The sequence below is a fragment of the Mastigoproctus giganteus genome, chromosome 6, assembly GCF_048544385.1.
Source record: "Mastigoproctus giganteus isolate SK-2022 chromosome 6, ASM4854438v1, whole genome shotgun sequence".
In the NCBI taxonomy this organism is placed as follows: domain Eukaryota; kingdom Metazoa; phylum Arthropoda; class Arachnida; order Uropygi; family Thelyphonidae; genus Mastigoproctus; species Mastigoproctus giganteus.
In genome coordinates, this window is record NC_143580.1 from 57873076 (window position 1) to 57898878 (window position 25803).

The window sequence follows — 25803 nt, forward strand, 5'->3', positions numbered from 1 at the left end:
AGATATTATATACTTAATTAACAAAACTCATAAGGATTATGCCTTGTGCATTTCGTTTTCAAATACATTATTACCACACCCTTTGGCATCTCTCATATTGTGGATATAACTTCGTAACTGTGAGGGCTTGTTGCATTACCAGGGTACCTGCCCGCCCATTGATGATGAAGCCCAATAGCTTCGAAACGATTGTCTGGGTAGTGGTGGTATCCTCTGAAAATAAATAACAGTAGTCTTTCTACTAGAGAAGCGTTATTTATGTGAAATGATGCAATACCAGCTATCTCATTGTGAAGGCTTTGTTTGTTTGTTTATTTGGTTTTTAGGAGTATTAGCAACTAAGGCCATATTGCTCCAGGGATATGCGGTGGTCATTCCCTGACCTTTCTGCATCCTCCGTATTTGGTGGTCACGGGCTCAAACCCCGGTCTAATCAAGAAGCGTGTGCTACGCACTGCTGCTCCTGGCTATGGAGGCACCCATTGTGAAGGCACCCACAATATGAGATACAATTAAAACGATGCCTTTTACTCTACTTACATAGTTCAAATTTATGGGTTAACTATGGTGTATCTACACCGATATTATATAATTAATTGATATAATAATGAAGTGTCCACTAACAATATCTTAAAAAAAATAAAATAAAAAATCCAATTATGAAAATGGATAGGAACTCACACCATACTTATTTTCTAATCACAATATGGGTTGTCAATTTAGCAATAGTAGAGGCATATGATGCAAGAAAGCAAGCTTATGCAACATCAGCCAAAAAAAAAAAAAAAACCCTCCCATTTCACCCATACATTTGTTCCAAATGCCCATCCAGATCAGCCTTAAATTTATTAAGGCTATCAACTCCCACAACAAAAGATGGAAGTCTGTTCCACCAATCAACCACCTGCTGGCTAAAGCCAAATTTCTGCACATCTATTGTACAACTGTCTTTCCTTAATTTGAATCTATGCCCCCTCAGGTACTTAATCTTAGCAAAAGGAAGAATCCCATCAGCATTCGGCTTGCTCAACCCATTAAAGGCCTTATATACCTCAAATCAGATCACCTCACAGGTGCCTACTCTCTAGGCCCTGCAATTTTCAGAACTTAAGCCTTTCTTGGTAAGAACACTCCTTTGTTTCCCTCACCAATCTTGTTGCCCTTCTTTGTACTTGTTCTAGCAATTCTACATCTTTTCTAAAATGAGGCACACAGTACTCTAGGTGTGGCCTGACCACTGAATTGTACAATGGAATAATCACTTCCCTGTTGGTTGGTTGTTGGGTTTTATTGGCGCATTAGCAACTAAGGCTATAATGCGCCAAAACCAGGTGATAGATAAAAATTTAAATTTCACTGACCTGATTACTTAGGTCACCATGTCAAGATATAAAGCGCAGATGTGAGAAATCACAGGTGGTGCCTGACCCTAACACTATGTCAAGATATAAAATGTAGAAAAGATAAATCAATAAAGAAATAACAACATGTAAATTTGAAATACAAGTAAAAACCTTTAATGATTTCAAATAGTTAAAAACAGCAGACACATTGTCATTGTCAGATAAAATCTGTCACTTCCCTATTCCTGTTAGTAAAATTCCTATATATCATTGACAAGACCCCATGACCTGCCCTACCAGACCATCTGCACTGCTCAGCAAAATTCATATTTAACTGCACAATTACCCCCAGGTATTTTTCACATTCCACTTCCCCGAGCATAGTACCACACAGTTAGTACGTTTCTCTTGGGTTATTGCTATCCATATGCAGTACTTTGCATTTGTCAATGTTAAACTTCAGTTGCCACTTCTCAGCCCATCTGCCTAACTTTTCTAGATCCAGTTACAGTAGGATACTGTCTTTACTGTAGTTAACAACCCTGCCCACCTTTGTATCATCTACAAATTTGAACATTAATCCTGATTTACCTTCATCAATATCATTGATGAATATACAAAACAACAATGGACCCAGCACCGAACCCTGGAGAACTCCACTAATAACATTTGTCCATGAAGAGCAGTGTCCATTTATTACAACTCTCAGTTGTCCTCCACTCAACCATCCCTTTATCTAATATAGCAACTTACCCTTAATGCCATACCTCTCCAATATGTACAGCACTCTTCCATGTGCAACAGTATCAAAAACTTTCCTGAAATCCTCTAAGTATATGATATCAAAATTATTTTTGACATTCACTTCTGTTGTGACCACATTATAGTATCCAATCAAATTGGTCAGACCAGACAAGACCTCCCTTTAACAAACCCATGCTGTCTTAACTATTACTGCAGTCTTGTCTAGCTGATCCTGCAATGCATTTTTAACCAGTGATTCCATTATTTTTCCTGGAACACAAGTTCAACTTGTGTTCCGGGGTAAATAAACCTTTTGAACCCCCTTTGTGAATTGCTGGTACATTTGCACACCTCCAGTCCATGGGGACCTCCCCTAAGTCCAAGGAAGCTCTTATAATTATGGCTAAGGATTTGCTTACTTCCTTTGCTGCCTCCTTTATGTTTAACTTCAACAATTTCTCATCCACTTTGCTCTCAGTTATTACAAAATCACTTAGTTACCCTGTTATAGTTTGATAAACCTCTGGCATTCCCCCCATTGAATAACTCCTCATGTGTGAATGTAGATGCAAAATACACATTCAGTTTATCAGCTACATGAGCATGATCATCAACAGTCAACCCATTTATGTTAAGTGGTCCAATCTGATTCATCCCTTTTCTTCTAGGGTTTACATAAGTAAAGAACTCTTTGCAATCCTTTGCCAAAGGTTTCTCGTAATCTGCCTTCGCTTGCCTAACCTCCTTTGTGACTTGATTACAGACAAGCTTATATCTGCCATAGGCTTCTGTGTCACCTGATACTTTATATGTATCCCATACATTTTTCTTCTCTGCCATGAACCTAATTAATTCATTTGACTTCAATTTAGGCCTGAACCCTGAACAGTATTTCTTAGTTGGAATGAAAAGCCTAGTAGCCTCCAAGATTAAGTACCTGAAGGCTTCCCATTTAGAATTCACCGTTCGTAACATCATCGGTTGATCCCACTGTATAGAATTTAAACACTGTCTGAGACCCCTGTAGTCACCTTTATGAAAGCAAAAGCCCTTCCCTTTTGCCTTGATGGTAGTTACATCTTTAAGTAATTCCCACATCAGTACATTGTGATCACTGTCACCCAGTGGTTCCTTTATCTTTGAATTCTTAATGCATGAATAATCATTGCTGATAATCAGATCAAGAGTATTATCCCCTCTGGTTGCCTCTCGAACATGCTGCTGTAGAAAACAGTCATCCAATAAATCAAAAACCTCTTGCTAGTGTGCGAGTGATCAACCCACAATTCCAGTCAATATTTGGAAAGTTAAAATCCCCCATTATAAGACATTCAGATTTACTGGCCCACTTTATTTCTCTGCACAACTGCTTATTAGATTCATTAGGCCTTTAACACACTCCTCTCATTTTCCCTTTCCCAGTGTTTATGTCACACCAAACACACTCAACATTGCACTGTCCACCCATGTCAACTGGATGCACTTCCTTAGATTTTGTGTTTCCTAACTAACAGCATAACCCCTTCTCCCTTCCAGTCCTGTCTATCTTATCTGTACACATTGTACTCCCCAAATTCCAATTCTGCAATGCTTATGTCTGTGTGACACCACATCTCTGGTATCCCAACAATATCTGCCTTTGATGTTTTGACTAGCACTTCAAATTTATTAACTATACTCCTAGCATTGGTGTACATGCAAGTATACATGCAACTGTTTCTACTCTTAGTTACCCTAACACAGCCCATGTATTTACTTGTTCCACTATGACTCCCAGCAGTCCTGGAAATCCCCATTGCCTTGCTTTCTAGGCTGCTGCTCAATTGCATTTCAATATAAGCAGTGCAAGAATCACTTTCACCTCTGCCAGCGGTACTGTTAATCTATTAGTCCGTGTATCCCCCAAAGCTAGCAGTTTTCCAACCCATCTAACACTGCCTCGATAGCATCAGCAAATATTCTTGCACCCTTTCTACCTAAGTGTTCCTCACCCCTGTAGAAGCAGTCTCTCCTGTCAACAAGCACAGACCAGACTGAAAATATTCTACCCCTTGAGCCTTGCATAATCTCTCCAGGGCTGAACTGATTGACAAGGCTCTCATCATATACTCCCTCCTATCCTGTCTGGGCAGAATTGCAGACACTTTCACATTCAACCCTAATTCGCAACATTTTTTCAACATTGACCTGTAATTGTTGAGTAAATCTGCAGACCTCTTACTGTTAATGTCATTAGTTCCAACACGTACAACAATATCACCTTTTGCAACCTTAAAAGATGATATCTGCTCTACAACGTCATCAACCTTTGCCCCTGGCAGACATACCCTGTTGCTGTTCCACCTATCCTTCTTGCATAGTATATTCCCCGTCTTCGTGACAATAGAGTCACCAACAATAACTAGTTCCTTTGGAACCAGCGCATTCTGCCTTGGATATTGCCTCTGTGTTGCGTGATGCACAGGAATCAGCTCTGCCATTGAGCTAGGCAGCGGAGAGCTTGATGGGCTCCCCATATTAATTTCTTCATGGGCATTTACCCTACACCTCAAGCTCTCATAGATACCCATCAGAACGCTGAGTTGGCACCTAATTTCTTGACATTCTAGCATCTAGCACACACAAAGACATCCTCCTTGGCTAGATCACGTCCTGTTTTAGGAAGTTAAGCAAATATTTCACATTTCGCACATTTTTTGAAACTGATGCGTTGGAGAATCACCCCCTTTGTTTCTCCTCTGAGTGACAGCACTCTCGCTAGTCTGTGATCTTTGCTCCGCAGATCTAGTCAGGGTCATGATTTCTGTTTAAATACAGTTTAATTAACAATGGAATTTAATAAGATTAATAAATATTTTTGATTAATTGATAATACTATACTAAGCTAACAGATTCTTAATACAGTGCTTTGTATTACGCTATCTAGTTTTATGTCATACCTTAATACCTTACGCTATCAGTTCAAGATATATATATATACGTTACGCTATTTCTTATCGACTACAATATGGCGGCTAGTTCAACAATATTGGTGACAACACCAGAAGTCGTAACTTCCAAAATCGCTAGTTAAATTCAAAATAAGAAGCTAACAAACGCTACTAAACCTATTTAATATCTCTGTAAAACACAACGTAGTATGTTAATTAATGAAGAATACGGTAAAAATTAAAAATACTTATCCCTTTACAGCAGCCAAAAACCCACCAACTGTTCTCGTACTGTGACTAGAGCACCCTTGTGCTCTTTGCACATATGGGTGTTCTTCAGCTCATACAACAGTTATACTTATTAACAGCACCAAGAAGATAACAGTGGGCATTGTCAGACCATAAAATGCAATTTAGACACTAGTGGTCATATTGGGTGATTAACACTGGCATGTAAAATTCAGGTGGATTTCTCAGTTGGTTGGAAGGCTAATACCTTTGAACTGTTCTGAATTTCATGGTCATTCAGTACTGGTGTCCTTGGTTTTGTAAACACTTGGAAAACTCCCTTGCATTGCATTCTCCCAAGGGTGAAGTTCAGGATAATTTGTTTACAGTTCAGCTAAATCCCAAAATCATTTTTACATGCATTAAGGGATGGCCATTTTTTTTTTTTGCAAATCATAGTACATGATGTTTACTTTTGACAAAGCCTTTTTTTAGTAATATACATTTCAGTTAATCTGTATAACACTGCCCATGTTTCTTATTTTTATATTTTCCTTGCCCTTTGAAGCTATACAATTAAATTTAGTTATTGCTTTTAGTGCTGTAGTATGTTAACATCAAAACATTTATTATTCATTTACACATTTTTATGCTAAATTATTTTATGATGATTCTGTACTCAGTTAAAAGAATAATTTGAATTACAAAATCCTTTTACATGTTATTCTGCCTAAGAAGATCAAACTGCTTACTTTTGAAAACTTCTTACGAGGACTTCACTGTACATAAGAGTATAAAATGAGTGGCATTTAGATTTGACAACTAAGATCAGTCTATTTTACTATTATTTTAAAACAGTACTTTTATACTCTACTTTATAGTACTTTTATACTCTAAACTTACCTGATTTTTCTCTTTGTTCAGGCTGTTTAGTATCCAGGTTGTCTGGATCTTCTATCATCGCTTCAAATTCATCATCACTAATGGGATCATAGTCAACGCTATCAGTTGTGATCATGTCATCCATATCTACAGTTACAGGGTACAAGGAGAAAAAATTAAATTAGGATAAAAGTAAAATATAAAATCTCATTAAAGTTTTAATTTGTCTTTTTTTATAAAGTCTAAAAGGTGAATGGGAAAAAAAATATTGATCCCAAATGACTTTATTAAAATACTGATGTATTTCAATGTCAAAAAATGGCTTCCATGTTTTTGAAGAATGGCAGAAATGTTGGAGTAAGTGCATTTCATCAAATGGGGACTACTTTGAAAAGGACCATCAAAATATGGATGATTAATGTTGAGAAAAAAAAAAAAAAAATTTACATCATTCTTTATCGAATAGCCCTGGTATAAATAATTTGAGATTGGATTTCCATTATTATTATAATTTTATTTAGATTGGTTTGACACATTTCTTGAAGCAATGGATAAAGATAAAAAAAAATAAATAAACAAAATAAGATAAATATAAGCATAAGTGGTATTCAAAAGAGCCATACCATCACTGGCAAGATGCCTCACTATTCACAGATGTCTAAGTTCAAGGGATGCCTATGTGCATCTAATTCTAGGAGAGTTACTGTTGTAAATCCTTTTGCTGGCAATTTCAACAAGAGTACAATAAAAAGATCTATCAAAATGATAAACATTTTGATATATACTAATTTTTTTGTAATGTGTTTAAAACTTAGTTGTTTTTTTAAATCCAAAATGTATTTTGTTATGTGTTTATTGATCATTACAAAATACATTAAGATTGTTTTGAAAAGGGTTCCAATAAGACTTGGCACAAAGGTGCATATAAGCAATACATTTCTGACTGTTTGCTGTTTTGCCAAAAAAACTCCAAGTTTAGTTTCCAGACAAAGCTTGCCTCACAAGAAATGGAATTCTAAACTGGCATAATCACCATACTGTAAAAAAGAAAATCCATATAATATGCATCACAGGACACTAATAGCAAGCAATTCCTTGAAAAGGCCTGGTCTGAGAGACCACTACCCAATCTTACTTTTGAAAGTAGACATTCTCTTCATACTCTGCCTATCCACCTTTCAGAATGCTTAGTGAGGCCTGCAGCACAACTTTATCAGATGTTCCACTGCTTTGGCCTTCACAATTCATGCATAGCCTATTTTGAGTACCGCACTCATGTCTGGGAGTGTCTCATTTTAGCAAGAATGTGGATCTGTTATTTTTTTATTTTTTATTTTTTTTAGGAGCATTAGCAACTAAGGCCATATTGCTCCGGGGATATGCGGTGGTCATTCCCTGACCTTTCCTCTGCATCCTCCGTATTTGGTGGGCACGGACTCAAACCCCAGTCTAATCAAGAAGCGTGTGCTATGCACTGCTGCTCCTGCCCACCTGGCTACGGAGGCGCCAATGTGGATCTGTTGGAATGGGTGCACAAAAGAACAAGAAGGTCAGTGATGGACACAAAAGGGTACTTTTACCAAGAAAGACTTCAGTTCTGCAAATTGTAGCATTTGGAAACTAGGACCTGTGAGGATGCCTAATAAGTGTTTAAGGTTTAACAGAGTGAATAAGCTAAATACCAATATGTCATAATGAATGCTAAATACTAATGTCATACTCTTTCTTGAACAACACACATAAAAAGACAAATTTAAAGTAAAAAAAGGATGGCTGCAGAATAGATCTGTGAAAATTTGCTTTCAGCTAGAGAGTAACTGACTAATGGAACAAACTTCCATCATAAGCATGCTTCCTTGCATCATTTGCCAAAATAATACTAACTATGAGTAGGTGAAATGGGAAGTATCGTGGTTTTTTTTTTTGGCTGATGCTGTCATCATTTGGCACTGTTAATGCTAAATTCAAAAAATATGGGTTAATGTTTACAAGCAAGTACCCCTTCCGATTGATCGTTGCAAATAGCAATGATTTACATGCCTAACCCGCTATGGTGAGCCTTAGGGTTTTTATCCCCCCCTTCCGCTGTTTTAAAATCGGGAACTCATTTTCTAATTTTAAAACAGCAGTAAGGAAAGGATAAACACCCTATGACTAACCATAGCAGATTGGGCATGTCGATCACTGCTACCGCAACGATCAATCGGAAGGGGTACTCGATTGCAAACATTAATCAAAATATGTATTTTATTTAGAGAAAAAAATACAGTCGGACCACTCTTTAACGAACTTCCATATAGCAAATTTTACTATTTAGCGAATTTTTTTTGATTTTTCTCCCTGGTCATTATATTGAAAATAGGTTCTGTGTAATGAAGAAAATTTCCATATAACAAACTGATTTTGAGAGACCTGGGTAAGCATCATTCGCAACTCTGGCCTTTAGGCAATAGAATTGATGCTGTAGAAAGCAAGAATTAAGAACTAAAAGGATTAAGAATTAATCACTATACTTTTAAGAGCTAAAGGGTTTAATTCTTAAGAGCATTCCACAATTTAGCAGCGCTTGTAACACATTTACAGTACTGAGAAGCCACGCTGGTCACTGCATCTATGTGTCAACAGCCAATGGCAAAGATCAGAGCATATTCCCGACAAGGACATTGGCCCTGGTCAATCTGTTTTCTATTGTAAGCACAGCCTATTAGAAAATTAGGAGTGATTTCCTTTATCATGGAAATTCATTTGTTGTTTTGCAGAAACGAGTCATCCACACTTTCACTAAATTTCACCTGTCTCTGTAAGTTAAGTACAAGTGGTCCCTAAATCAGTTTTATTTTTAGCTGCTGTGCAAGTAACCTTACAATGTCTAAGAGGAAATCCTTGTGTGTAGGGGAAAAAGTGGAAGTGCTTAATAGTGTAGATTGCGGCATTAAAAAAAAAGAAATTGCTTTAAAATTTGGTATCCCTGCTAGTGGTGTGTCAACCATTCTGAAAAACCATGTTTCAAATTCTTAAACTGTCTGAGGAAATGCGACCCAGTCGGAAGCGCGTGAAATCATGCCTGTATGGAGATGTAGAAAAAGCCAATTTTAAGTGGGTGAAGTTGATTTGAGATCAAAACATGCCAATATCAGCACCATTAATAAAAAGAAAAGGCTATGGAGTATGCATCTTTTCTGGGGCATAAAACATCCCAAGCCAGTTCTGGTTGGCTGTAAAAATTAAAAAAGCACCATGGTTTACTTGAAAAAGTTATTGCTGGTGAAAGTGGGGTTGTAATCAAAAAAGACTGTGCCCATTGGAAAGAAACAGTTTTGAAAAAAATTACAGACTATGAGCCCAAAGACATATTCAACGTTGATGAAACAGGTCTATTTTTTAAATGTTTGCCGAACAAGACACTGACTTTTAAAAATGATAAATGTTCGGGTGGTAAAAATAGTAGGAGAGAATTACAGTCTTGGTTGGTAAAAATATGGCTGGTAATGAAAAACTGAGGCTTTTCATAATAGGCAAAAATAAACAACTTCAGTGTTTCAAAGGAGTAAAGCCATTACAGTTGGACTACAACTATAATGAAAAATGAAAAAGCTGATGACAAGGGAAATTTTTGAACAGTGGATTTTAAATTTTGATAGAAAGATGACAACAGAAAACAGAAAAATCACGTTGATTGTGAGCAACTGCCATGCCCACCTTCACTCGGTAAATTTGAAACTTTCAAGTGTGAAGCTTGTTTTCTTCTCTCCGAATACCTTATCTAAACTGCAGTCAATAGACCAAGGCATTATCAAGAATTTGAAAATGCACTACCAAAGGCTCATACTGAAAAAAAAATTTATACTGAGAATATCAACCAACCAACCTATAGATTCAGTTATAGATTTTCAGATGTGCATATCAGAGTTGGCGAAAGTGTGGAGTCAAGGTGTGACTGAAACAATGATTAAGAATTGTTTCACAAAAGCAGGTTTTTCTAAAATGCCAATTAACAGTGATGAGAGGAATAAACTACTACAAAACAGTGAACAATCTTGGGAAGAACTCTAAGCAAGAGGTCTGATCAGTGGAAAAATTGTTCTTGAGAAATTTTTAGGAGTTGATAATGATGTCATAGTAGCTGAATATCCAAGTGACTCCAATATTTTGGAGAGTATTCAAAGAAGTGATGACAATATTGACGATGAGTTGGATGAAAAGGAGGGCAACATTAAACCTTCCAAACATGAAATGTTGGCATCATTTGAAACTTTGCATCGGGGCCTTCAGTGTAAAGAAAACGTGCCAGAAAATATATTTGAGTGTTTAAGCAAATGCGAACAATGTACAGCAAAATCCAGTGTACAACAAAAAATAACCAAATATTTTACGACATAATTCTTAAAAGTGTACTAATGCATTGTGTGCTTCACGTAAGTAGTCATTTCTTAATATGCATGTATTAATAAATTAATTGTTTTAAAATGTTAGAAAATTTATTTATTCCCACTTATTTCTGAATGTTGAATTACAGTATTTTTCATTGTTGAAAAGGTCATATTTCTTAATAACAAAATTTCTGTTTAATGAATTTTTTCAAGTGAATGATCAATTTTGTTATATAGAGGTCTGACTATGTATTTTAAAGATAAACAAACAAAAAAAAAAAAAAAAATGGTATTTTTGTTTGAGATAAAGATTTATATCTTTTCATAAAAATTGTTTTGATTTGGTTTAAAAATAAAAGTTTGGAAGGTGTTGTATCTGATTGTTGTTCTAAATAATTTATTAAGTGATAAATTCCTTAAAAAATTATTACCCTCTATTGCTGAAATATATTTAAAATTTGGCTGCCTCTGGTGATGTCATAATCAGTGGTTGACTAAGGGACTTAACAGGTTTAACAGTCCTGTAAAAGCCAATCACATTTTCAGCCAAGATGTTGAAAATGTAATAACAAAATAACTAAGCTAAATTTTGTATAATTATATTAAATTTTATTTGCAACTATTCTCCTTTGTATTTACAGTGATTTCAACATAATCTTGTATGATATTTTTAAGAATAAACATCTGTCTATCTATCCATTATTATTTTCCTTTTGATAAACCTCGTTGTGATCTCAAAAAGTTACCCATCAGACAACTCGAAGTGGCACCTGATTGCGGGTTGGATAAATGGGGTTGTACTGTACAAATGGAGTTAACTCCATTACTGCAAGTGCAGGATAAGCAGTGGTAGCACAATTTCACTGGACATTGGAAATATATTGTTGTTGGTTTTATGGTGCACCCACATCTTGCAACATAATGCATCATGTCTGTATACCCGTATATTCACATTCCAATTGCCATGTTGTGTAGGTTGAAAAACCCGGAATAACACACAGGAGAAAGCCCAACTCACTCTGCTTGAGATTGCTAAAAACACCCCAACCATTAAGAATTCTTCCAGTTTACAATGGGTGTCCTCCTTTTCATGACATGCCAACAAATACAAGTATGCACTATAACAAGGTGTAATCAAAATGTCTGGAGTTTGACTTTGTACCTTGGAACTATAGCATCATAGCAATTTGATGTTCAGTGATTCATCTAGACATATATTAATGCATGAACCACCTGCATATCTGCAGTCAGTCAGTCTGGATTAGAATGCATTGAACAGAAGGTGTTTTATGTGCTTTACTGTATTTTAAAATGAATGATTTTAGTGAGTGAATTTTCATCCAACTTTACTTCAAATGATGGAAAATTGCAACAGAAACCCATGAAATGCTAAAAAAAACAGTTTTTAGGGAAGATTTAATATATTGGGCTTGGACATGCTGAAGACTTTTCAGTAGTTAGTTTGCAAAATTTATAGAGGGGAACACAGCCATCTAGGATTATCCTTGCTCTGTCCATCCTTCAACTTCATAAATCAATCATTCAATCACTCATGTTCATGATCTGATCAATGTTTAACTATCTGCAAAGTTGTTAGTGAAGCTGGCATTTATTATGGGAAGTGTCAATCAATTTTAACACAGGATTTTGGAGCATGATGTGTTTTAGCTAAGTTTGTGACTCACATCTTCACCAATTATTACAAAGAATATGCTCTCGCACGTCAGGATCTTGGTCAATGTGTTGCTGTTGACCCACACTTTGTTTCTTCTATGATTACTGGCAAAGAATCATGGGTGTATGGCTATGACATGGAAACAAATGCCCACCTCTCAAAGGAAACTGCCTTGTCCCAGTCACAAAAAGTAAGACAATCTTAATCAAATGTGGAGATTATGTTTATTGTATTTTTTGACTCATAGGGCATCATTAATTTGTTCATGATGCTGTTTGGAGAAAATAGCCAGTAAAGTAGGCGTCAGTGTGGCATTTGCATTGACAATGTTCCTGCATGCTCAGCACTTTCCGTTCAAAACTTTTTTGCAAAGTACTTCATCATTGTGGTTCTGCTATCCACCACATTGCTATTTTTTCTTTTCAGCCCAAGCTTAAAGTCCCCTTGAAAAGTCACAGATTTGCAATGATTAAGAAAATTATTTGGAATGTAATGCAGGAACTATTACCAATTCCAAAAGAAGCTTATCTGGTATGCTTGTCGAATTGCTGAAGGATTAACATCCCTGCATATAGTGTCAAGGAGACTACTTCGTTTGAGGGCTGCAAGAGGAAAGAAAAAAAAAAAAAAAAAAAAAATCAATATTTTCATAAATACCCAGCAAGCTTCATCATTTGCTAAATAATGATTCACACCTTGTATGTGTACGTAGCAGGTCATGCCGAGAATTGTGTGACTTCAAAATGTGAATAAAACAACATCTGTCATATCCTGCTGCACATGGATCACACTTTGTCACTGCTCTGATGCCGGAACAGTTTGAGGGCCTATGCTAGTTAGGACATCTTTGACCCATATTTGCCTGAGGCCATCTATAAAATAAGCCTGGACAACTGAAATAGCTGAGTTGGTTACTTTTTTAAAAAAATAAATTTTTTGAGGACTGCAGGAGGAAAGGGGAAAAAAAAAAAATCAATAATTCATAATCAAATACCCAGCAAGCTTCATCATTTACTAAATAATGATTCACACAACACATATACGAGGTTCACACCCTGTATATGTACGTAGCAGGTCATGCTGAGAATTGTGTGACTTCAAAATGTGAATAAAACAACATGTCTGTCATATCCTGCTGCATATGGACCACACTGTCACTGCTCTGGTGCCGGAACAGTTTGAGGGGCTATGCTAGTTAGGACATTTTTGACTCATATTTGCCCGAGGCCAACCTCTAAAACAAGCCTGGACAACTGAAATAGCTGAGTGGGTTACTTTTTTAAAAAAATAAATTTTTCGAGGGCTGCAAGAGGAAAGGAATAAAAATCAATATTTTTACTTTCCTCGTGCATTTCTGATTTAATAATTTAGCTTTTCTTTGTGTCGATTTAATTTACCAATAGTAACTTTTAAATATGATTTGCAACCTACATTTGAATTTCTAAATTAATCTCTGTCAATGATGTTGATATTTTTCTTTAGCAAATTTCATTATGGAAAGAGAGAGATTTATTACCAAATGCACTATTTTAGCATAATTTTGCAATTTCACCATGTATTTTTTTATAATTGAATTTTAATTCCTCAGTTATCTTCAGTTCCATCAATGTAAAATGATAATGTAAAAATTTCGAATGCCGTGCCATACTTGATATTTCTTCAGGTCTTGTTTTGAAAGTTTCATGTAATGCTTTTGTTTAACTGATACTGATCTATTACTTTTTTTTATTTATTTATTTTTATTTCCAGCAAACAAAACTTTTTAACTCTAGAAAAGGCATTTTCATTGCTTTTTTTAAAAAATTTTTCAGTTTGAGTGGTTTTTGAGCAATTCAGCATCAGGGAAAAATGATGATGGCCACAGAATCTCTCTCTCTCTCTCTCTCTCTCTTTTTTATTTTATTTTTATATGGGGGGGGGGGTGCACATATGTCTTATGGCTTGCCCAGGTTGGCTCTAAATTAAGAATGTTCTCAACAAGAATCACCCTATATCACAGCCAAAACAAATAAGTTACACACACTACCTGCATCATCTTTAGTGATAAAACCACCATCAGATTCTGTTTCTTCTTGCTCATGATCCACTTTAACACTTGGAGTATCTTCAATTGCTCTGAAGAAAAATGAACACTATAATATTCAGAAAGGAAAAGGAACTATAGAACAATTAGAAAATTTAAATCCATAAAACAGAAATAATTTTCATATAACATATATAAAAGTAGGCTACTGCACTCTAGCATAAAAGAGGCTATATAAAGTAAACTATGTAAAATCTATCAGCCTCAGAAAGTGCAAAAATTTTCTTGTCTTACTGAATCAATAAGCTTAACTAATATACATGATTTTTGGTGATTGTAAACTATTAGTATATTTTTTTCTCCAATTTTGTGTGATTATAAAAACCAGTTTCATTTTGTCTAGGTATAATCATGTTTCTCAAAACCAACACGTCACAACATTTTCCACACTTATCTTGACAGCCCATGGTCAACCTTAACAAAACTATAGTAGATGGAACCTCATAGTTGCTGCTTTGAAATATCAATATGCACATTAGTTGTTGGTTCAAGGTAATTAATGGCCGTAACTTTCTGTACTTTCATAAATATAGATGCAGTTTTACTTGAATAGTGTTTCTAGACACCTCTGGATGATGCACAAAAGAATTACACCAGTGATGAACAGAAAGGCTAGTAATTCTTTCATTATCAAAAAGGCCAGTAATTTCTTGTTAAAGTCCTTTTTTTAGTCTCTTCACAGCCTCCAATTTTTGAATTTCAAAAATGCTGGAGATCAGGCATTTGTAATCAAGAGGAAAACAGGAGATTTTTTTCAGAAAAAGCTGGAGGTTTTCTTGAAGTCCAACACTACACTATAAATTAAATTTCACTAACAAAAGACATATTTTATACTAAAATACAAGTTGTCGTTGTCGTTGTTATTTGGTTTTTAGGAGCATTAGCAACTAAGGCCATTTGCTCCAGGATATGCGGTGGTCATTCCCTGACCTTTCCACATTCTTCGTATTTGGTGGTGACGGGCTCAAACCCTGGTCTAATCAAGAAGCGTGTGCTACGCACTGCTGCTCCTTCCCACCTGGCTACAGAGGCGCCTCTAAAATACAAGTACAAGATTGTTTACCAGTGCAGTATGCTTTTACAAATTAGTTTACCTAACATTTTTCTGTCTGTGGATATTCTATTAGATATCAACTGATTTTGACTATTTCAAGAAAGATACTGCTGCAGACTCTGCCCTCTTCAGAAATGTTGATTCAAAGTTCTGTTCATACCAACTTGCTCTGCTCTCTAGACTTGGTTGTCCGGAGCATTTCCAAAGATAAACCAGAAAGAAAATGATCTGAACTCAGTTTTTGCTTTCCTAATTTGGCTTAACTCTCACACTGATCAATTGATTGAGGAATTTTTAAAATATCAAACATGCTCGGGATAATTTGTTATATTTTAAACTTCACTGTGCACTTGTAAGTTCTTTCTTTCTTCTTTCACAATAGCTTCTGGTAGGACTGCACACTGAAACGGACAAAACTGGTGCTGAAGAAACATCTATTGCTTAATCTTTAACAATACAAAGAAGTACTTCAAATTTATCTACAAAAAATTTCAAATTTGAAAATGATGCACTGCCAATTGAAACTTCTGCTACCTAAGCATGTATAAGAACATCTGGGAACTTGTTCACCATTTAGTCACATGTAGTCATGGTATACTTCCTCACTGAGGAACAGAAATTTCTCCTCTTGTTTCAGACTCTCCACAACTTTGGCAGTAGAAATGCCTATGACTAAGTTAGTGTCATCCTTCTGGTTTGGTCTGTTATGGCAACCAACTTCCAAAAATGGAAATGGAACAGCTATCTTCGGATTTTAAAAAATGTTGGCATAACAATCACATGTACCACCAGTGATGTGATGTGTACAGTACGGTATGCCTAATTGTACTGGTATGCAAAATATATAAGAAAAAAATTAATTATAAATGCATAAAAACACAGATAATTTATGATTTATTATTGTATACAATAATAAATCATAAATGATGATTATACAATAATCTTCCAATTTTTTTAAAACGTTATATTAATTAAAAAAAAAAAAAAAAAAAAAGGTTGAGACCCACTGTGACAACTGCTAACATGTTAGCAGCTTGCCCATTTGTATGCTTGGTTTGTTTTTTTTTTAAGGAACATTAGCAACTAAGGCCATATTGCTCCGGGATATGCGGTGGTCATTCCCTGACCTTTCCGCATCCTCCGTATTTGGTGGTGACGGGCTCGAACCCCGGTTTAATCAAGAAGCGTGTGCTACGCACTGCTGCTCCTTCCCACCTGGCTACGGAGGCGCCCCATTTGTATGCTAGGAAATAATTGCCAGGATCATTTTGAGAAGACCAATTATGTGGACTGGAAGAAATATATCAATTTGCTTGCAAGTAGTGATGAGGCAAAGAATTACAGTCATACAGCAATTGGAACAGTAAAGAAAACTAAAAGAGCTTCCACACAAAATTGTAAACATAAAAAAACGAGATCAATATACAGGATCTCATTTGTTCCAAAAAGAAAGCAAAAATATACCCTTATTTAGTACTATGGATCCTAACACAATAATTGACATGGATACTAGGATAAGAAGCCAGAAACTATTTTCTAAAACAGTGGAAAGAGCACAGTAGATATTGCAGAGCAACTAACTTCCCTTCAAGAAACACTTGAAGATAGAGTGTTAATTATATTTTTAAGTACTGTGCTAGCATAAATTGATATGTGATTTTCAAATTCAAGTAAAGATGAAACAGTGACTTTTTTAAAGGACTTCATTTATTTGCTTGGAGTTTCCAGCACAGAGAGAGAGAGAGAGAGAGAGAGAGAGAGAGAGAGAGAGAGAGATGGGGGGGGGGGGAAATATCGATCCAAAGGAAATTTTAAATTTAAATTATTCCTAAATGCAGATAAATGAACTGGGACCAAATAAGCAACCAATGACAAGTTTGCAAAATTGATGCTCAGAATGTTGTAGATAAAAAATCTGGAAGACAAATTTTTGTCAAAATGTTATAGATTCATTTTCTCATATCATATTGTGTCCCCGTGCAATAAATAAAATAAAATAAAAAATAAAAATGTTCTTGTTTATACTCCGGCACGACCACCAGATCAGTGTAGTTTACAATAAGTCAATCAATACAAATTTTATTTGTATTGATTGACTTATTTGTTAATTGTATTTAGCAATCACGGGCTTGAACTCCAGTCCACTCAGAGAGCGTGTGCTACTGCACTCGTGCTCCTGACCACTCAGCTATGTCAGGCCTGAATGTTCACTGGTGACTAGTAAAATTGAAGACTGTGATTCATTAAAGAAATGTTATTCCCAAATGGACTGATATAATTATCTTTTACATCTTGTTTACATGTATATTAATCAATTATATTGTATTCTATTGTTTTCACTAATTAATAGCCATATATCACTATATTTGTCTATTAAAACTGTTTAATGAAAATACACCCCATCTTACTAATTGTATCCCACAGTACTGATGCCGGACTAATATACAAGGGGGGGGAGGGTTAAAGTTTTCAACCCAATATAGAGTGCAAAGATTTTTGTGAAAGACAATACTCGTGTAACAGCTCCCATGAGTGAACTCAAAATAGTGTCATGAATGTTTTAGGAATGAAGGTTTCTTCGAGGTGGGTTACTAAAACACTGACTGCAGATCAGAAGTGGGAAAGAGTGAGGTGTCATGATATTGAAAGCACTTTGAAGTTAATGAAGCTCAGTTCTGTGAGCAGTATGTCACTACGGAAACATGGGTGCACCACTTTGTCCCTGAAACAAAAAAATAATCAAAACAGCAGAAGCATCCCTCTTCTCTCCCTCCTAAAAAAGTTGAGGCAAGAAGTCAGCTGGAAAAGTCATGGCATTTGTCTTCTAGGATGCAGAAGTGGTGATTTCCTGGTTGATTTCCTGGAATGAGGTGCCACTATCACAATGCCAAATATTATATTAAGTGTTATCAACTGAGATTACTAGATTATTATTCAATTGACTAAAGAAGTCATCTTGCATCAAAACAATGCACCAGTGCATGCTCATTTGTGACTCAGGCAACTGCATGACTGTGGGCTCAAGCTATTACAGAATCTGCTCTACTTGCCAGATTTGGCTTCATCGGACTATTTCTATTTCCCAATCTCAAAAAGGACTTGAAAGGACAGAAGTTTGGCAATGATAATGCTGTGATAAAAGAATATAAAAAATTCATACGAAAAATGATCCAATGCCTTTGTGAGGACATTACTTTTGTGATAAAGCGCCTCCGTAGCCAGTTGGCAGGAGCAGCAGTGCGTAGCACATGCTTCTTGATTAGACCGGGGTTCGAGCCCATGACCACTAAATATGGAGGATGCGGAAAGGTCAGGGAATGACCACCACATATCACCGGAGCAATATGGCCTTAGTTGCTAATGCTCCTAAAAACCAAATAACAAGCAAACAAACAAACTTTTGTGATGATTATTGGATTCTTTATTGCTGATTCTGTGATAAAGCAAAACCAATAACAGATTTGAAATCAGCACCTCCAAATTTTACAACTTCACCTATTTTCGATAAAACAATAGAAAATGTTTTTTCATATATATACTAAGTGTTATCAACAATTTTACTGAATAACAAAAAAGGAAACAGAAAACTTGGATTTTGAAAACACACAACAGATAGTTGCAATTATTAGACATCTGTCAGTAGAAAGTGAAAAGAACTCATTTTAATACCTTATTTTGAACTATCTTTCCCTAATTTTTATACTCTGCAAGTTACCAGAGTTGGATGCCATGTGAGTGTCTATCACCTTTTTACAATACTATGAAACATTGCAAGGTGACAGGCTGGCATGGTTCAACAGTTCAAATTTATTTCCAAGATGTAAACATGTCTATAGTCTGAAACAAAAGTAATAATTTTGGAATATTAGCATTAGTAGAGGCATACGATGCAAGAAAGCAAGCTTATGCAGCATCAGCCAAAAAATAAAAAAAAAAACCACTCCCATTTGACCCCTCCATTTGTTACAGATACCTGTCCAGCTTAGACTTAAATTTATTTAGGCTATCAACTTCCACAACAAAAGATGGAAGTCTGTTCCACCAATCAACTACCCACTGGCTAAAGGGTAGTTGATTGCTGGAACAGACTCCACTTCCACACATCTATCGTACAACTGTCTTTCCTCAATTTGAATTTATGCCCTCTCAGGTGATTATTCTGAGCAAGAGGAAGAATCCCATCTGCACTGAGCATGCTCAAACCATTCAAGGCTTTATACACCTCAATCAGATCACCTTGCAGGTGCCTACTCTCCAGACACTGTAATCTGCAAAACTTAAGCCTTTCTTCGTAAGAGCAACCCTTCGTTCCATTCACTAATCTTGTTTTCCTTCTCTGTACTCATTCCAACAGCTCTACATCCTTATTAATCAGTCCTTATCCATGGTAAAAAAATTCCTGTATATCATTGATAAGACACCATGAGCTACTCTTGCAGACCGTCTGCACTGTCAGAAAACTTCATATCTGCCTGCACAATTACCCCCAGGTCCTTTTCATTCTCTACCACTGTCAAGTGTAGTACCCAGGACCTACTAGAGCAACTTGTGATACTGGACATACCTGGCTAGCCTCCATGTGGTGAGGTATGGCAACATTGGGCCCCACTAGGGGCCTGGCAGCCAATAAGCCGGACAAACAATGGGCACAACACATCACACTGCACAGACATGGCCCACGCACTTTCAAGTCTCTGGCTTGACAGTGTACTGTCCTCGATACAGTTAACCCATGCGGAGATGGGAGAAATCCCACGTGCCATCTGACACGAACATACCTTGTCAGTGTAGTACCACAGAGTTGATACGCTACTCTGGGTTACTGCTTCCCATATGTAGTACTTTACATTTGTCAATGTTAAACTTCATTTGCCACCTCTCAGCCCATCTGCTCAACTTTTCTAGATCCTATTGCAGCAGCGTACTATCATTAGTGTCCTTAACAACCCTGCCAACCTTTGTATTGTCTGCAAACTTGGACATTAAACCTGATATACCATCATCAACATCATTTATAAATACAGAAAATGACAATGGACCCAACACTGAACCCCGAGGGACTCCACTAATAACATTAGTCCACGAAAGCAGTGTCCATTGATTACTACTCTCTGTCTTCTCCCACTCAACCATCCCTTTATCCATAGCAGCAATTTGCCTCCAATGCCACACTGCTCCAATTTGTGCAGCCATCTTCCATGTGCAACAGTATCAAAAGCCTTTCTAAGATCCAAATATATGATGTCAAAGTTATTTCCTGCATCCAGTTCCTTTGTGACCACATCATAGTATCCAATCAAATTGGTTACACAAGACTTCCCCTGAAGAAAACGCTGTGTCCGAGCTATAACTGAAGTCTTGTCTAGATGATCCTGCAGTGATTTTTTAACCAGTGCCTCCATTAATTTCCCTGGAACAGAAGTTAAACTAACAGGCCTATAATTACTTGTTGCCCTTTGATCCTCCTTTGTGAATCGGGGTCACATTTGCACATCTCCAGTCCATGGGTACCTCCCCTGAGTCCAGGGGAGGTACCCATGGGAGGTATTATTAGGTTATAAAGAAAAAAAAAATAAACAGATTAAATCTACAAATTACAAATTCTGATAGATGTCAGCATTCTAAATATGCATTACTGGGAATGACATATCTATACTAGGAAAACAGTTTAACAAAAATGAATGCACACAGCACAGTTTGTGCAGCTATAAGAATTCTGTAAAAAATATTTCAGACTCGTGCAACCCTTGTGCAATGTACATTATTGTTACATCAGAAGATGTTTTACTTCAAACCTAAATTCTTCATATGGCAGATAAATTTTAAAGTATTTTCAAGCATACAGGTAGGAAGAGACTGGATGCATGGCGGATTGAACCACAAACCTATGCCTAAAAGTAAAATAACATTGTTGTCCTTTTTTTAAAGTAACATTCCCATAACCAACCCTACTGGTTTCCCTTCTTCTATTATCAGATATTTATTTGTAGCATTTTGTGTAAACACCCACTAAACAAAAACTACTAGTGCTGTGTTGGGGTAGGAATTTTAGAATTAGCTGTATGGTGCAAGGAAATCTGAGGCTTTTGCTGAACCAGCCAAAAAAAAAAATAATAATAATAAATAAATAAAATAAAAATAAATAACTAATTACAAAAAAACCAAATAAAATAAAATAAAATAAAATACCTAAGTGACCCATCTGAACTTTGAATTCCTTTAAGCTGTCAGCCTCAACCACCCAAGGAAGCAACTTTGGCTAAAAGAAAACTTCCAATTCAAATTGCAATTTGGAGGTTTAGTAGGTTGCAGTCCAGGCCAACCCTCTTCCCTCTGTATTATGAATTTATAGCCCCTAGTTCTAGAATCATTTATAACAGTGAAACTTTCATTTATTTTACTTTCTCCTTCAGTACTTTATACACCTCAACTAGGTCGCCTCTAAGGTACCTAGTTACCAGGCTCTGTAACCCACATATTCAAAGTCTTTCTTCACATGGGTGCCCCTCTGTAGATCTCATTAAGCAGGTTTTGGACCCTGTCTTTAGGCCCTCTCAAGAAGCTTGATGTTATTTTTCAGGTGTGGTCTCCATGCTTGGAAAAAGTATTCCAACGTGGCCTTGCAACAGCTTTGTACAGTGGGATTATGATCTCCCTATCTCTAGAAGGAAATGTTTGATAAATCAACAACAGGACACCATGGCTCTTCCTTGCCACATGTCTACACTAATAAAACTTTGTTTCTGACCACATCATAACTTCCAAGTCACTTTTTATATCTACCTTTGTTTTTTTACATCAACTCCACGAAACATGCAAGTTATTTTGCGATTGCTGCTGTTCTCTAAGTATAAAACCTTGATTTTTGCTGCAATAAAATCATAGCTGCCCCCTTTCTGACCATCCCTGAAGTCAATTTAAGCCATCCTGAAGGAATATATGACTGTGATCATTAACTACTCTATTGATCATGACATCATCTGCAAATTTTGACATCATGCCCTGTATCCCTTTGTCAATGTTATTTAAGAAAATCAAAACCAACAGTAGTTTCAGTACTGATTCATTGGGAACTTCATCTCTTGTTTTAGCCTCTTTGGATTACCACAAGGATCTTACGCTCCCCTGTTAGGTTTGGATGGCAATGGACTGAATTATCTCTAAAGGTGGTTCCGTTTGACATAGTATGAAGTAGGAGTCTATCCATGTTTTCATCACTCTAAATATTTATTATAGAGATAATGCTTTTTTGTAGCTCTCTATCTAGTGGTACACCCTGCATTATGTTATGAACACATGAATCAATACATCATAGGTAAAATAACAAAACAATACATTACCAAATTTAAATGTTAGCCCTTACCTTTCTCTTTCTCTGCTTCCTGTCCTACTGTGGGATTGCTTAACTCTTTCTTTCGATTTATCCCAATAATCTCTTAGCTGTTTCATATCCTTTTCTAATTCCTTGTCATCTCTTAATGAAGCAGATTTCTTTTCAGTTTCACTTTGGATCTCAACAGTTTTTGTTTCGTCTATTTTAATTTCAGTTTCCTAAAAAAATAATACAAGGTAGCACATGTTAAGTCTGAAACAACTTAAGTAACCTATTTTAAAAAAAACGACTAAAGGACATTTTAAACACAAGAACAGTAATATGAAAATTTAATAAAACCAACTAGGTTCACCCTGAAGAGGAAGTGAATAGCAATGAATAAATAACATAAATTAATGGAAATAATTACTTGCGCATTGGCTGGACCGTGACTAATGAGCAAAATGGTATAACTAGAGTCCTGAGTCTGTTTAAAATACAGTTCTAGTATCCTCTTTGTCATTAGCAGTCCAATCAGCTTGTAAGTAGCGACATCCATTAATTTATGTTATTTATTCACCACTAAAGAGGAAGTGTAGTACTTTGAAATGTATGGTCATGTAAAAAACAGTTAGTTTTGTGAAATTTCCAAATACTATTCTAATGAACTGTAGTGTAAAATCCTTTAAGTTAAGTAACCTACAGTTAAACAGTTTATGGTAATTTAAATTTCTATATTTATTATGAGATGTAATCCAACAGTTCATGATATGTTTTGTATCCTAAAAGTGTGGTATTGTAGTAAGTTGCAACATGTTCAGTGCCTCACTAAGCCAGAAACTCATGAATTACCTGTTTATTTGCTGTCAGTATGAATTAGTGCATGTTGAATGGAAGGTGCTTTATGTGTTGCATTTTAAATGAGTGCATTTACCTAGCAGCATATTTGTATGAAATTCAAATTAGGAAAAGTGTAACAGAAACCGTAATTCATAAAATATTAAAAACAGCTCTCATTCAAAGATTTTTTCAGTAATTTGCAAAATTTAAAGAGGGGCTCATGATCATCAAAGATGATCCTTTCTCTAGCCTACCTTTCAACTTCAAAAACCAATGAGTGAATCACTCATGTTAATGATCTGATCAGGAGTGACTGATGTTTAACTATCCATGAAATTAACATTGAAATTGGATTTCTTAGAGGACATGTCAATCAATTTTAACACAGGATTTGGGAGTGTGATGTGTTTCAGCCAAGTTTTTCTTCATATACTCACTGATGATCACAGAGAGTGCAGAGAGTTCGTGCATATCACGATCTTCGTCAACATGCTGTTGACCAACACTGTTTCTTCTCTCATTAGTGGTGATGAATCATGTGTGTATGACTATGACCTGGAAACAAAGGCCCAATTCTCAAAGGAAACTGCCTTATCTCAGGCCTAAAGAGAAGAAACAAAGTAGTTAAGGTTTATTGTATTTTTTTTATTCACACGGCATTGTTCATTATGAATTGGTCTTGCATGATCAAACAGTAAACTAGGGAACCACAAAACACTTCTATGGCAATTGCAAGATGCTGTTTGGAGAAAACAGAACTAGCACTGAGAACTCTCACTGACAATGCCAATGCCCCCAAGCTCAGTGCTTTCCATTCAAAAATTTATTGCAAAGCACTCCATCACTGTGGTCTCTCAAACCCTCTTGTATGGCATAGATTTGCAACATGCTGCAAATCTATGACCCTTCAAGTAAGATATGCAATTTCAAATGAAGCCTATGAGGTAGGCTTCCAGAAGTTGCAGAAGCATTGGAATCTGGCTATACAATGCCAAGGAGGTCCACCTGAATAGCTAGTAAACCTTATCATCTCAAATCATTTATCAAATTTTGTTCAGCTCCAAACGTTTTGATTGCACCTTGCATATCTTCTAGATATATTTTTTTTCATAAACACATTGAGCTCCTCTGTTAAAAGCTACCAAATCAAAAGAATATCAATGCAATTACATTCAGATGATTAAACATCACCTGCCAACAACCATAAATTGGCTACACAGAGGAAGCTCTTGAATCACACAATTAACATGTTTCTGAAAATCACTGTGTGTGCAAGGCTAAAATTCTTATCTTGGAAATGATTTTCTCATAGAAGATAATGTAACTCAGATGAGTATGTTCTTGATCAAACTTCAAAAAAAAAAAAAAAAAGAAAAAAAAAGAAAGAAAAAAAAAAAGTCTCTCATGGATATTCTTCTTCATATTAATTTTTATGTGAATTTTTTAATTAGAATACAATAACATAAAAAATAAATCAATATGTTTTATGTAAAAATTATATGAGCAACTTGGGGTGTGGATATTTTGATATGGATATATCCTTCTGTATTTAACATTTATTAAGAAGAGATCAATTATTATTAAATATTACATAACATTACAATATTATATTATGTAATACAGTTGAATTCTTTATAAAGAAACAGAATGAAGCTGAAGACGACTTCATTATATCTGCCAATCCATTGATAAAAGTAACTTCAGCAAAAAAAGACAAGACACAGTACAGCATCATGTTAAAAAAGACAACAGCAAAATGTATCAAACAAGCAAAACTTACATATTCAAATTCATCTATTTCTTAATTAACCATTCATTTAAATTACATTGTTTTATCCTTTTGACCACAAAATCAAAGACAATACATTTTATCTGGTAAACCATTCTTGTTATATACTCCTATTAACATCAAAAAAAGTTTTAACTATATTTAATGTGGGAGAGCTTCTGCAGACAAAACACTATTTTCTACAACTTGTGGTAACTTGCTTCATTTTAGAACTTTGACAGTGATTTTAGCCTCCGTTAAAATGGATTTGTATAGAAATACCATCTGCAGTATCAAATCCTTCAAAGTAGCACCATCCCTGATGTCATAGAGGACAACTTCATCCCACAGCTCTTCTATACTTGCTCGATCAAAAGTTACTTCTCCATTTCCAACTGCAGTAAACCAGCTTTCTGAAAAGTTTTGGACTGGATACTTGGATATAAATCTATGCATTCCACAATAATCAGTGGCCATATTAACGTAAACTAAGTACATCTTGGTCTAATGGGCGAATCTCTGAAACAGTGTTAAAAATAAAAAAGAAACTAATTTTTCTTCAATTGAGAGGGAG

At 35.8% G+C, this 25803-nt stretch overlaps 1 protein-coding gene across 1 annotated transcript in view; it reads right to left on the bottom strand.

Moving 5' to 3' along the window:
• The window catches only part of LOC150084316 (uncharacterized), a 333113-nt gene that overhangs the window by 79307 nt on the left and 228003 nt on the right, over positions 1-25803 (bottom strand). Inside the window, exons 17-19 of the mRNA XM_090376182.1 lie at positions 22673-22860; positions 14199-14287; positions 6149-6274 (exon numbers count right to left, since the gene is read on the bottom strand). Of these exons, the coding sequence (XP_090232308.1) occupies positions 6149-6274; positions 14199-14287; positions 22673-22860 (403 nt within the window). The remainder of the gene's footprint in view (positions 1-6148; positions 6275-14198; positions 14288-22672; positions 22861-25803) is intronic.